This window comes from Bombus terrestris, chromosome 11, assembly GCF_910591885.1.
Source record: "Bombus terrestris chromosome 11, iyBomTerr1.2, whole genome shotgun sequence".
Lineage (NCBI taxonomy): Eukaryota > Metazoa > Arthropoda > Insecta > Hymenoptera > Apidae > Bombus > Bombus terrestris.
This window is the reverse complement of record NC_063279.1, coordinates 16,803,316-16,816,588: the sequence shown is the minus strand read 5'-3', so window position 1 is coordinate 16,816,588 and position 13,273 is coordinate 16,803,316. Positions and strand designations below refer to the sequence as shown.

The 13,273-nt window shown below is 24.8% G+C and overlaps 2 protein-coding genes across 4 annotated transcripts; both read right to left on the bottom strand.

The window, feature by feature from the left end:
- Positions 1-1,353: 1,353 nt before the first annotated feature.
- Positions 1,354-6,714, bottom strand: LOC100650856 (pH-sensitive chloride channel 2). 3 transcript variants are annotated; one of them, XM_003399389.4, is made up of 9 exons: positions 6,569-6,714; positions 4,457-4,646; positions 4,084-4,313; positions 2,864-2,946; positions 2,621-2,776; positions 2,393-2,548; positions 2,144-2,309; positions 1,864-2,050; positions 1,354-1,772 (listed from the first exon to the last, which is right to left on the bottom strand). In XM_003399389.4, exons 1-9 carry the CDS (start codon positions 6,640-6,642, stop codon positions 1,509-1,511), a joined length of 1,506 nt encoding a protein of 501 aa, XP_003399437.1. In that variant the 5' UTR covers positions 6,643-6,714; the 3' UTR covers positions 1,354-1,508. The 3 variants fall into 3 exon arrangements, with proteins under 3 accessions (XP_003399437.1, XP_012169554.1, XP_012169555.1); XM_012314164.3 differs by lacking the exon at positions 6,569-6,714 and adding an exon at positions 4,859-5,087; XM_012314165.2 differs by lacking the exon at positions 6,569-6,714 and adding an exon at positions 4,867-4,946.
- A 380-nt stretch (positions 6,715-7,094) lies between these two features.
- LOC100650738 (transducin beta-like protein 3) lies at positions 7,095-12,767 on the bottom strand. Its single transcript, XM_003399388.4, has 15 exons — positions 12,564-12,767; positions 12,151-12,202; positions 11,871-12,078; positions 11,601-11,775; positions 10,910-11,080; positions 10,651-10,823; positions 10,270-10,460; positions 9,979-10,182; positions 9,657-9,846; positions 9,461-9,579; positions 8,919-9,077; positions 8,645-8,810; positions 8,355-8,579; positions 7,430-7,557; positions 7,095-7,339 (listed from the first exon to the last, which is right to left on the bottom strand). The coding sequence occupies exons 1-15, from the start codon at positions 12,587-12,589 to the stop codon at positions 7,145-7,147; spliced, it is 2,382 nt and encodes a 793-aa protein (XP_003399436.2). The 5' UTR covers positions 12,590-12,767; the 3' UTR covers positions 7,095-7,144.
- Positions 12,768-13,273: the final 506 nt, after the last annotated feature.

The following is a 13,273-nucleotide window of genomic DNA, read 5'->3' as shown; positions in this document are numbered from 1 at the left end:
GTATTAATAATTTAGACAACTGTATAATTATTAAAATGGTTATTATTATATTTCAAATTGGATATATAACAATCTTCTGACATATAAAAACATTCTATAAGAATATGATTATAATTATGTATTGGGGCGTACACAAACTTTTATATATATGTATATATGTATTTTATTATATAATATGTAAATTTACAGTAATATATTTTGTAATATATTACTGTAAATAAGTAATATATTTACAGTAATATATATATATACAAAAATATTGTTTCATAATTGTTAATGCACAAACTTTGAAAAACAAATATTTTTCTAATTTATATAATATGTATATGAGAATGTATGTATGTACATATATCAGCTTATTTTGTAAATTATTTTAAATTATTTAGTAATAAAAATAATATTAACAAATTTATATAAAATAAAATGTTATTGTATACATGTACAAATCCATCATTTGAGAATTACATAAGTTCACGATTAGTATTAGTTATAAAATTGCAAAACAGGTACAAAATTTTAATAACGATATAAAATACTGAATTATAACTCTGATGTTTTGATAAACCTTTGCACGATGGTAAAACATCGAAAACTGAACCTGGCGGTTGAAGATTTAGAGGCAGACCGCCGACGATTAATAGTTCATGAGATATTTAATATTGAAGTTACCATCTCTTTTTTACATTTTGAAATAATACTGCGTCTGTTAGATTATGATTACAGTGGATGAGCGTTCTAGATTCTAACTTCTGACTTTTTGGCCACGTTTTGAGCTCTGAGTTCTGACGAACTAATTCATTTGGACGAATGAAACATCTGAAGCTCAAATGTATACGCATAAGAATCTACATAATATATATGGATATGCATATTTCATTATATGTCAGTGATCTCACTCGTATGCAACCGTGCTCTGATGTATAAACACGTATGTATTTGTAGAACTACGTTGTATTGTACTATATCCTGTAATCTGTAACCTACACTCATGATCACATACCCCCATAACTCAACATATAAACCTGCCTACGGAGGGTACACGACTACGGCACATAACGTTAGCAATCTAGTCTACTTATATTTTTGTTTATCACTATATGTATATACTTACTGTTAGTTCGAAAATCAATGCCAATCGATTATACCAAACCAATCACTAATAAACTAATAACAATCCCGGCAGTTAATGCAACTCAAAATGATAAGAAATGAACGAATGAAGATTTAAATTACGAATTAATAGTCTTCTGTCATAATATTTTATATTTATTTATAATCTATTTTCTCCATTAAAAACAATTTATATAAAATAAATAAACAACTACCACATAGTAACAATAACATATGTACGCGTACTATAGAAGACAACTTTTCTATTTAAAAGTTTATACAGCTAAATTACATAAATGCAACTCGTTAGTTTTCGTAATTATTCAAGAATTTCTTACTAATTTTCAATGTAATAAAAAAATATTACTTTTTATATATTTAATCTATATATGACATTTTTATATCCAAATAAAAGACCAATAAAGAATATTAAATATAATGAAAGCCACAGGAAATACAATTCTGCTACGTCTGTCAATCCATTGAGCAATTTCTTGTGGAGTCATTGTTGTAAAATTATGTAATTGTGCAAGAGTTGCTCTTCGTTGAAAAGGTTTTGGCGATGATGTACTATTAACAGTCATAATGCTCCCAATAGAACATTCTTGATCTTTATCTTCTTCAATTTTAACAGAAGGAATATTGAGAGTACTTGGAAAACTCTGCAATATAAAAGTACAGTTGCTATGAAGAATGAATACAGAACTTACGTATACTTTGATATGTTTTCTTATAATATATTTGTATATTTACATGCACAGTAAGGTAATTTTGACTTGAATAATCTTGTTCACTGGTGTTTGCATTATCAAGTGATGACCAAGACCGTGATCGTTCTAATCCTGTAGTGTTCTTTTGAAATTGTTTTCGAGCCAGTTTTGGTGTTAGCGTTGACTTTAATATGTATTTACTATTTACTTTTTTCAAGGGAACATTTTTCCTAAACATATTTTCAAAATTATTAATAACCAGTAAATCATGTATGAAGTATGAGATTTCATATTTGTAATATCTGTATACAACATATACATACTTCCGTCGATAAATTGTATTAACAAAAGCAAATTCAACCATTGCTGCAAATAAAAATATTGTACAACCCAAAAACCATATTTCACTGGCTTTTATATAAGAAACTTTTGGCAGAGAATTCTCTACTTTGGATGCAAGAGTCATAAATGTCAAAATAGTATTTGTTCCTAGATACAGAAATTTTAATTAATTGTTTATCTTATAATATCAACATCCATAAAGTAAGTTATACACCTTTTAAATATATCACCTAACACTATTCGTGGAGGACTTGCATCCATATGTAACCAAAAAGATACCCAAGAAATGACTACTATTAGTATAGATGGAATATAATAGTCCATCATAAAAAATCCCATCTCGCGTGCTAATTTAAATGTTATACTAATTGAACTGAAATTACCAGCTATAAATACAAATGATTATCAATTAAAATAGTTTTAAGGTATTATTTACTACATATAACAAAAATACATGCCAAAATGACCATAATGTTGCTGCGATGTAGTATAAAATACTTCTGATGTGTTAACCCATTTGTCAAAAAGCTTATATTCAGTTAAGTGTAATTCATCTGCAAGTATGATTGGATCTTGGTCCCAATATAACACCATATCATGCACATTGTGTGTCCCTGTAGGTAAAAATTCCATTCATTCCAAGGAGCACAGTTGAATAAAATAGCTGACATTGTAGTAGTACAATAACTATGACATCCTACAGCTTTCAAAGACAAGAGGACATTCTTGTACATCAAACGGAAATTTCTCCAAACGAAGCCCACAGTTAAGAGTAACTTGCAACCTATAACAGTTTATACATCACGTTTATTATGCAGATGAGATTATATAAGGATGAGTTATGCATTTCATATTACGTTATTATTTTTATTGTGAATACAATTAAAGAAAATTATAGAAGTAATATTATATATAACATTCAAAATTTGTTAAATCTTAATATAATTTTTACTTATAACAAGCAATATTGCAAGCTTTTAACTTTCAACAATAGAGTATCTTTTAAATAATCTCTGATATATATTAGACAGTAAGATTAAAGGATCATTAAATTTTCATTAAAAAATTGTTGATTATTTAATTGATATAACTCTGTAAACAATAATCATACAGTAATTAACACGAGTTCATGTTGGAAGGCAAAGTATCTACATAAGGTAAGTATACTCATTTCAAAAATTTTGCACAATCAAATGTCTCTAAGGAATTTATTATTTTACAACATATTGTAAAACGGATATTGATCAGCTTTCCATTCACACATTGTATTATTTTATATTAAAATGAAAAATAAATATATAAAATGAATAAAATATATAATTAATTTTATACCATAACATGCCATAAAATATGTGTTGCATGTTGTACATATTTTTACATATTAATCTTATTTTGAATAATTGAACTCTAACTTTTAAATAATTCAGTAATAAATTATATTTTTGTCATGATATAGTTCATTAAAATATCTATTTAATTGTTTATAGATAGTTTAGTTTACTCTTCCTGCAATGTAAATTGGAACGATTAATTTATGATCAATTAAATATTGCAACAAATAATTGCAACAACATAAACATTACTTTGATTGAACTTTTATTCAATGAAACCTCATGAACTAAAAAGATTTTTAAGTTGTACAAATATTATATTAAAATCAAAATAAAAGAGCATATTAAGAAGTGCAGAATAAAAAATAAACTTATAATAAATGATATTGTCTTAATTATTTTTTATTACTTTACATTATGTTTTTATTGCTTCATATTTATGCTAATTTTACTTTATATTTGAAATTTATATTTGATTTTATATTATAAATTATTATTAATGAATAAAACATAAAGATGTTGAATGAATATTATATTTGATAACGTAATATACTATTTTTAAAATATTAAGTAAATTCATATTTACAAACCTAGTATTCAGTATGACCATGCCTGATGGATCTATTGAAACAAGTATATCTTTCACACTATTTCCCATTATAGCAGAACTGGGCTCATTAGAAACATATACAGTAGGTGTCCAAATTAAATCATGTGCAAATTGTCCACCATATAGTTGATTTAAATATGGAGCAATGTTTGAAAATTTTAACCTGTTATCCAGATATCTAAATTGCAACATCATATGTACATCAAATTGCTGTAAAAATATTTATATATATATATATATATGTGTATATATATTTATAAAGGATATAAAACAATATTATTATTTTATAGATGTATGCAGAATAAATATTAGAAATTATGTAAGTTATAAAATATAATTATAACACAAGCTACCAGTGTTTTTGCCATATTAGATCTAATTGTATAAATATAAGCCCTGGCATATACGTTAATTGGATCTGTAGAATTAATTTCTCCTGGTGGTCTAGTCATTTTATCATAACGACAATTATTTGTCAATTCTTGTAAAAGTTCAGTTTGTGTCATAGAGCTGCTACTACTTAATATTGGACAGCTCTCTAATCTGTAAGAAATTTATGTAATTTCATATACACATAAAAAGCTATGCTTCCAGAAGTTTAGTAATATTATTTAAACTTCTAATATTAAAAAGTATTAATAATGTTATAAAAAAATTCTGTAAAAAATTTATAAAAATATATATAATAACATTATAGTTGATAATTTAATTAGTAGTATCAATAGTATATATTTGTTAGTGATATTTAGTTATACTTCAATACGTAAAAAGATAAAACTGCTTTCAAAGAAAGTCCTTGAATTAAAATTCCAGACGTTACTAAGTAGTAAGAATAGTTCATTGTTGCTTTGTACTAATGCTGGTGACATAATGCAATGCATGTGACTCTACATTATAAAAAGAATTTCTTTGTTATTGCAAGTTGAAATATTTCTGAAAAGCATAGCAATGATAGTTTACTATGGATATGATTATTTCATGAAATAAATATGAATAAACACAACTAAAATAAACAAGTACTTTATAAACAGATATAAAAAATATATTATATTTCATAGTTTATAAGATAAGAATAAGTATAGATAAATACCTTAAAAAATTATAAAATTTTTTATCTATTTATTATATTTTGTTTATATCATTAAGTATCATATTTTATCATCTACATTATTTATTCTGATATCTAGTATGACAAGTAAAAAATTTTTATTAACTAATACAATCGAATATTAATGCTCTAATCAAGACTTTAATACCAATCTCAACAATAAAATCTTATCTACCACATAAGCATATTAATTTATGACATCAAACATTTAACTGTTTATGTAAGTTATCAATATTTTTCTTCATAAAATTGCGTATCATGATTCAGAATCTTTTTTTTCTTCTTCTGATGTGCGTAATTTAGCGGTATATGCATGCACATGTAGTATAAAACAGTTTAATTGGTTGATGAAATGTAATATTGAATATAATACATATACTTTGTTTTCACAAAATAAAAAAGAGAGAGGGGGAGTGTGTAGTCTTATTCTATAATTAAAATTTATTATTAATCCAACATAAAAATTATGAAAATTGGAAAATTATAAATAAAAATTTAATAATTATTGCAATTACAAATAAAGCTATAATAGATATAGATAAATTATGGAAGAGTAAAGAGATACTTTTCTTAATTTATCTTTTTTTGTAAATTACCTCATTTATGCTGTTTAATCATACAATAATTCAGATACAGATAAAATAATATAAAACTGTTGAAAATATAATTTCAATAACTTAAAGATTAATGTAATCAACTTTGAACACTAATGTTTACACAAGTGTTTCAAAATTTAGTTATGTATTAGGATACAAAACATACATGGAAATAGATAGCACTTACAAATATTTTTAGATCTTTTAAATAGTTATGCATGAAAATAGATAGTATTTATAAATATCTTTACAAAATATGTTTTTTTAGACTTTTTAGTGTCCAAATTAATTTAAAAAAAGTAGCTTTTTACCACTATTTGTCCAATTCCACAAAAATTTTTATATACAAAAATTATATTAAATATGTAATATGTAATTATATTAAATAAATTATATATGTAAAAAATAATTATATTCAATAATATACATAACTAAATTATAATTCTGGACATTTTATAATATATACTTTATTAGGATGAAGATGATGTCTTTTCATGATACTGATCTATGCTAGTAACTATATAAAAATTTGTATTTATTTAAAATTGTAGAAAATAAGATTAATATGTAGATTTATTTGAATAAATAGCTTTATTAAGCTTTCAGTAAGTTAATAAGCTTTACTTAAACAAACTCTTTCACATTGATATAAAAAGTTGAATGATATTTCTAACTAGAAAAAATTTAAAAGAATATTTAGTGGATAGAGTCACTAAATTTAATAAAAATTAAAGGAATGGATTTAATTAAGTATAACTTACATAGCAGATGTATTTAAATGTAAAAGTTGTAGTAGATAAATAAAAGACACGAAAGAACAAATTCTTAAGGCCATCTTACGTTTCCTGATGACTTATCTGTTTCACTAATAAACTTGGACTGATTCTTTCTTGAATATACATGCATGGTCTTGAGTAAATTAGCTAGAAACCAAATATTACCCAACCATTCCTCCCACTTACAGTATTCTTTTATAAAGTGAACACTCAGGTGCTTGTATATAATACTAAGTTGGTATTGTACACAAGGTATACAGGGTATGTTGAAAGTACCATACCATAATAAAAGAAGTCATGAAATTTTGTACTTTCTTGAAATATAAGTTTATATTATAGTTATAATAGAAAAAAAACTCTTCGAAATTTACAAATATTTTGGCATGTGCTGTTTATATATTAAATAATTAACACTGATTCATACTGCTATCTACAAAAATTCTCCATCTACATCCATTCGCTATAAAAAACATTCACATACACACACATGTGTGGTATATAGAAAAGAAAGTTATATTTATATATTTATATTTATTATATAAATTATATATTTATATACATTTAATTTACATTTATGGACGTAATACGTGGTTTCATACGATTAAGAGTATAAGTAAGTATATGCAGATTTTGTAACAATTTTGTAATTCTTATATAATGGCGTTCAGTATATGGTATCATAGATTCCAATGTAGAAGTTAATTTTGTTTGGAATTCCAAATTTTCCATTTCCATCATTAACGTGTTTATGACTACCTATTAATCATGAACATTATAGAAACATGTAAAATTATAATCAAATTTCTTATTTGAAGGAATAACATATTCAATTATGTGAAAACTTACCTGAGCAACTTGACAATTTTTACTATTGACATTCCATGTAACAGCACACTTCAATAACTCTTCTTTATACATGGGTTTTAAGTCACGAATTGTTTCTTCAAAATTGCGATTATTTTCCTTTAAAATGGCTGATAGATGAAAAATAAAAAACATAAGAAGAACGAAAAAGTAGTCGCGTTCTGGTTCAATTATTAATTTATGTAAAATGATTCACTTTATCTTCACATGTAACATTAACTCTTGCTGGACAAAGTCCTGTTATTACCCGGCATTGTAATATTGGGGAGACCAATGCCACAGAAATTACGACCAGAAAGAGTTAACCGTTAGTGACATAACTACTCTTTTTCTTGAAAATTTACTTTACATAATATTAAACATTTCAATAACAACTCTACTTAACAACGTTTACTTTAATTAAAGAGCTCAGTGGAGAAAAATCATCTTTTCCAAAATAAAATAAAAAAAAAAGGAACGGATGCATAAGATCTCTATTTATCCAAAGAACTTTGGTTGAAATTTCTACCGTTTAATATTTAGAAGCATATAGACTTAGTTTGACTTTAGCTACAATTTTTTAAAATTAAAGTTTATATTGCTTCATTATTCTGAGTTCTCTAATTAAAAGTAAAATATCTTATCAATGGTTAAGTTTAAAGACATTAAGAATATATGCATATAATAAGAAATAAGAAGTATATCATATTTTAGAAAATGTTAACCTTTTTCAAGATCCTTTTTAAAACTTTCTTGTTCATAAAAAGAAGTATGCTATTTAATACTTTCTTAATTCATGCAAATCTGTTTTCCATATAATGTATAATTTAAGATACTTATAGTTAAGTGGATCATCTTGTATATAATTATATAAGAAGTTATATTAAATGATGCATGCTCTCATTGATAATGCATAATTAAAACTTACTTTCTACAATTTTGAGAACTTGGAAAGGACGTTCTAGCTTTAAAGCTATGTTTAACGCAGATGTTAATTTATTTGCTTTTAGTAAATTTGCTAGTTTTTGTTCTTCCAATGCAAGTTGTTCTAATTTCATTGCAGCTTTTATTTTATTTTCTTCAGTTACATCTTTCCAAATAACTAGCAATGAATCACTTCCACCACTGATAATAGTTCTCTCATTTTTACTAACTACAATTAAAGTATGATATAATAAATATAATATATTGATTGAAAAACGTTAAAATAATATTCACCTGCGAGTGTCCATACGCGACTCTCATGCTGTTCTAAAGTACATATACATTCGGATGTCTTAATATTCCAAAGCTTCAAAAGACCATCTCCACTTGCAGTAATTATTTGCATTCCTCGTGATAAAAATTCTGCTTTTAATACTGATGATTCATGGCCCTCAAGAGTCTATCATATAAAAAAAATTATCGATAATGATAAATATATATTTTAATAAAAATAATTGAGTTATATTATTTTAATAATAATTAGTAACAAATAAATAATTATAATTACTTTTAAACACTGAAGTTCTGTCAGCGACCAAAGTTTTATTGTAGAATCTCCCGATGTCGTCAAAAGTACCTGATCTATAGGAGAAAATCGAACACACCAAACTCCTCTACGGTGACCACGAAATACGCCAAGTAAAATTAAATCGTCTGCAGACCATAACTATAACATTTAGAGTATGTTTCAAAGTATTTTTAACAAAAATAGTTTCTTAAGTAGTACATTCATATTGAAATGAAGTTATATACAGTAATGCAGAAGCTAATGATATATATAGAATTTAGAAGACTAGTAATTAATAGTAAAAAAATTTAATACTAACATTATAGAACAATATTATGTACCATAACGAATAATACAGTACATATAAAATGTCTATGAAGATATATAAAATAAACATTATATCCATATAAATATCCGTTCAATTTTCGGATATTATGTCTTATATTAACAAAAATGAAATATTTTATCAGAAAATATTCCACTCTTTCCATTTAAAAGAAACATCCTATATTTTGATATACAATGAATTTTATGTATTATACCTTTGCTGTTTTATCTTGTGATCCAGTAGCAATAAATTTATCATTTGGTGAAATATCCACGCTATTAATATCTTTTCGATGAGCCAATGTTGTCAGAACAGCATTTACAGAGCATGTGTCTGCAATCATTGAACACATAAAATAACACTAAGTGATAGAAATAATAATTTATGATATAAAAAGGCATTTTGTTTACCTTTAGAATTAATATTATTTGATATCTCCCATAATTTAAGACATGAATCTTGACCGACAGAAGCAAAAAATTTTGTAGACATGTGAGAAATTGCTACAGAACCAACGGGAGCAGTATGTCTAGTAGCAGATGCAATGCAAGATACTTTAGTTGTTTGTTTATCCATAAGCCATACTCGAATACTATTGTCCTGTAAATTATAAAACATTATTAAAAATTTCATATATATTTCATAAATATTTTTTCTTACATTAAAGCAATTTTCGCAACTATATGTTGATTTCAATTCATTAATAATTTATGAAATGTATACAATAAATACCTTTGCTGAAGAAATAAGTAAATAGACATTAGCAAGTGTAGTAGCAAGAGATAACACAATATCTGTATGACCACATAGCAATTCGCAATTCATGGTTGAAATATTGTACAGTTTTATGTCACAACTATTTGTAGCAACAGCTATATGACTCCCATTATCTCCAAGATATACAACATCTAAAATTTCATCACTGTAACCTACTAACTGTAACAATAAAAATTGTATTCATTATAGAACCTACCTATTATATAAAATATCAATTTTATTATTATTTTTAAAAAACGAATTTACCTGTTTCAGACAATCAAATGTTTCTAATGAATGGATAATTATATTATGATCAACCGTAACTACAGCAAAGTTATTACTACTATCATTATAAAGTAAATGTATAATTGATGGAGATCCTGTTTCCTTTGCAGCTGAACTGTTTTGCATATATACTTTTCTACCAGTCTTCATCTCCCAAATTTTTACAACTCCTAAAGGAATTTGAATGACAAAATAAATATTTAATTATTATTTATATATTTGTATTATTCTAAAAAATACGTAAATTACATAAAAAAAACAAAATTTTGGAACAGCCAAATAAGATGTAAATATTCTTGACAAAAAAATTGACAAATATTAATTTAATCCATATAAATATTGAAAAATGTATGATTGCACCTTTTTTTCCTGCAGCAGCAACATATATAGGATTTTCATCTTTTTTATCAAAGGGTAGTAACATATTTTTAGGTATTATAAATGTATCTTCTATTTCCTCATAAACTGGTAAAACTCGCATTGATGATCCAGACGAAAGATCCCATAAAATGAGTACTCTATCTCTTCCTGAACTACATAAGACCAATGTGCATTATACATATCACAAATTTTATATTTAGTAATATACAAGATAAGAAATGTAGTTTCAATATATTACCTAACTAAATAATTCTTGTCCTTGAGGAAAGATAAAGAAGTAACTTTACTGAAATGTCCAGAAAGTATAATTTCTTCTTTACCAGTTTTAATACTCCATCCATGGATTTTGGTATCATCGCCAGCAGCAAAGATAAGCTCTTTTTCAACATTTGGATGAAAAACTAGAATACTAAAATTATATTATATTTCACAAATTTTATAAAAATTCATATACTGTACATTATATATCTTAAAATGATGTAATTGAAGATAGATAGTAAAAGAAATGAGTGATCATAAAAACCAATTTCCATACAATTTGTTAATTTAAAATTTTACATCTGATTTTCAATTTTTGAGATATATTACAGAGTATTGCAAAATTTATATGAATTAAAAGAATTATAGCATGTTTTGCAGCAGTATGTATTCAGTGATTCTGTTTCATATATAAAATAATAATGTTTGTTATAATAACTCAAAATTTGTAACATTTATAAAATTATTGAAAAATATACATACTTTATTAAAAACAAAAGACAATACAAATTATAAATCTTTAATATATCATTTAAATAAATGGAATTTTTAGAAAATGTTTGCATAGTCACATTTCTCATTCAAATATATGATTTCATATTTTATTATGAAATATGTCTAAAATTTTTATAAATAATATGAAAATATAATATTTTGTTTAAAATGAGTACCTTATTACTCCCTGAACTCCTTTCAGATTATGAGTACAAGTATGATGTTGTAAATTCCATAATCTGACTGTACCATCACTACCTCCAGAAGCCATCAAATTTCTTTCAATTGAATGAGCAATACGAACTACAGGACCCTTATGAATAGATTTCCATAGTTTAATTAATTTATTATCTATAATAATAATATGCATATCATTGTATTTAATTAATTATTCATAATAAAATTAAGTAATGTTATATATTTATATATAATATAATGTTATGTACCTTTCCAGTCCCATAATTTAAAAAGACCACTTTTGTGATGTGTGATGATGTTTAAGTCATTATTACTTGCAATAAATGTGTTGATTGTATCTTCCTCTTCATTGTTATTGCTTCCTCCCAAATAAGATATTACTGTACTACTCTTTAATGATAATATAGAAACAGTACCATATTTTTGGCAGAACATATACTGCCCATCTGTACTCCACTATAATGCAAAATGACAATTAAATGATAAAATAAAGAAAAATAAATAATATGTATTTTTTAGTCAACATACTTGAACATTTCCTCCTGTATAAAATGCACTATGTTTGGATTCAACTTCGAACCTGGAATTGAATATAATTAGCTAAATACATGTACACAAATCATATTTTCATACCAGAACTTTTTTCCAAATGAGGTTCTTTAATGCATAAATACATAGTATCTGTGATCTGAAATGATACTAGTAATATATGCTAATTATATCGAATGTAATTTAATATAATGAATAACTAAATGTTTATTAAAATATTTCACAGGAAACAAATAGATATAGCATATCATATCAATAACATATAAAAACCTTCTTATTTAAAAGCATACAAATTTATTTAAATTCATATTTAAAAATATTTTCTTAGTGTCTTATCATTTATAAGATAAATTTAATAACGTTATTTTGAGAAATTATTAGAAATTACTCACGCTTCTTTTAGAATAACGTTGCTCATTTTTTATAAATTATTATGAATATTTAATTATGTTTTTTAAATATGTACTAAATTTTATTTACATATCTTGTCTTTAAATTGTTTTAATCGGTAACAAACAATGTCGTAACACACGTGCACTATTCCACTGAATATAAATATATATTAGAATAGTAAAAACATGGCAAAAATCTTCGTGAAAGCTATAGACCTAAGTAAGTATTTATATGTATATTATTTGGTGCTATATTTAGTACTATGGTGAAAACCACATGAAAACCGGCCTTGAATCAAACTGAGAATACATATTTATAAAATTTTTGATATCGTAATAAACATCGTAATAAACTTGAGCAAATAACTCCTTTATATTTTGAAAAGTGTGAATGAAATTAATTAAAACAATCTTCTCTCTCTAGTTTTATCTAAACATGTAGTCTAAACAGGTAGTTATCGACCGTGGTTCTAAGCAACTTTAAAAAATCATGCAACTAGTAAATCTTAAAACATTATAACTAATCTTTGTATGACGAAATTAAAAAATGAAATTTCTAGATTTATAAGGCGAATTCTTGAACTGTTTACGAATTACGTTAAAGCTTTAACTTTCATAAATCTTTCCTGCATAATATTATTTCGTTTGTACATAGTTAGTTAATTACATGCAATTTGTACAAAGTGTACTATTTGAACATGATTGCGCTA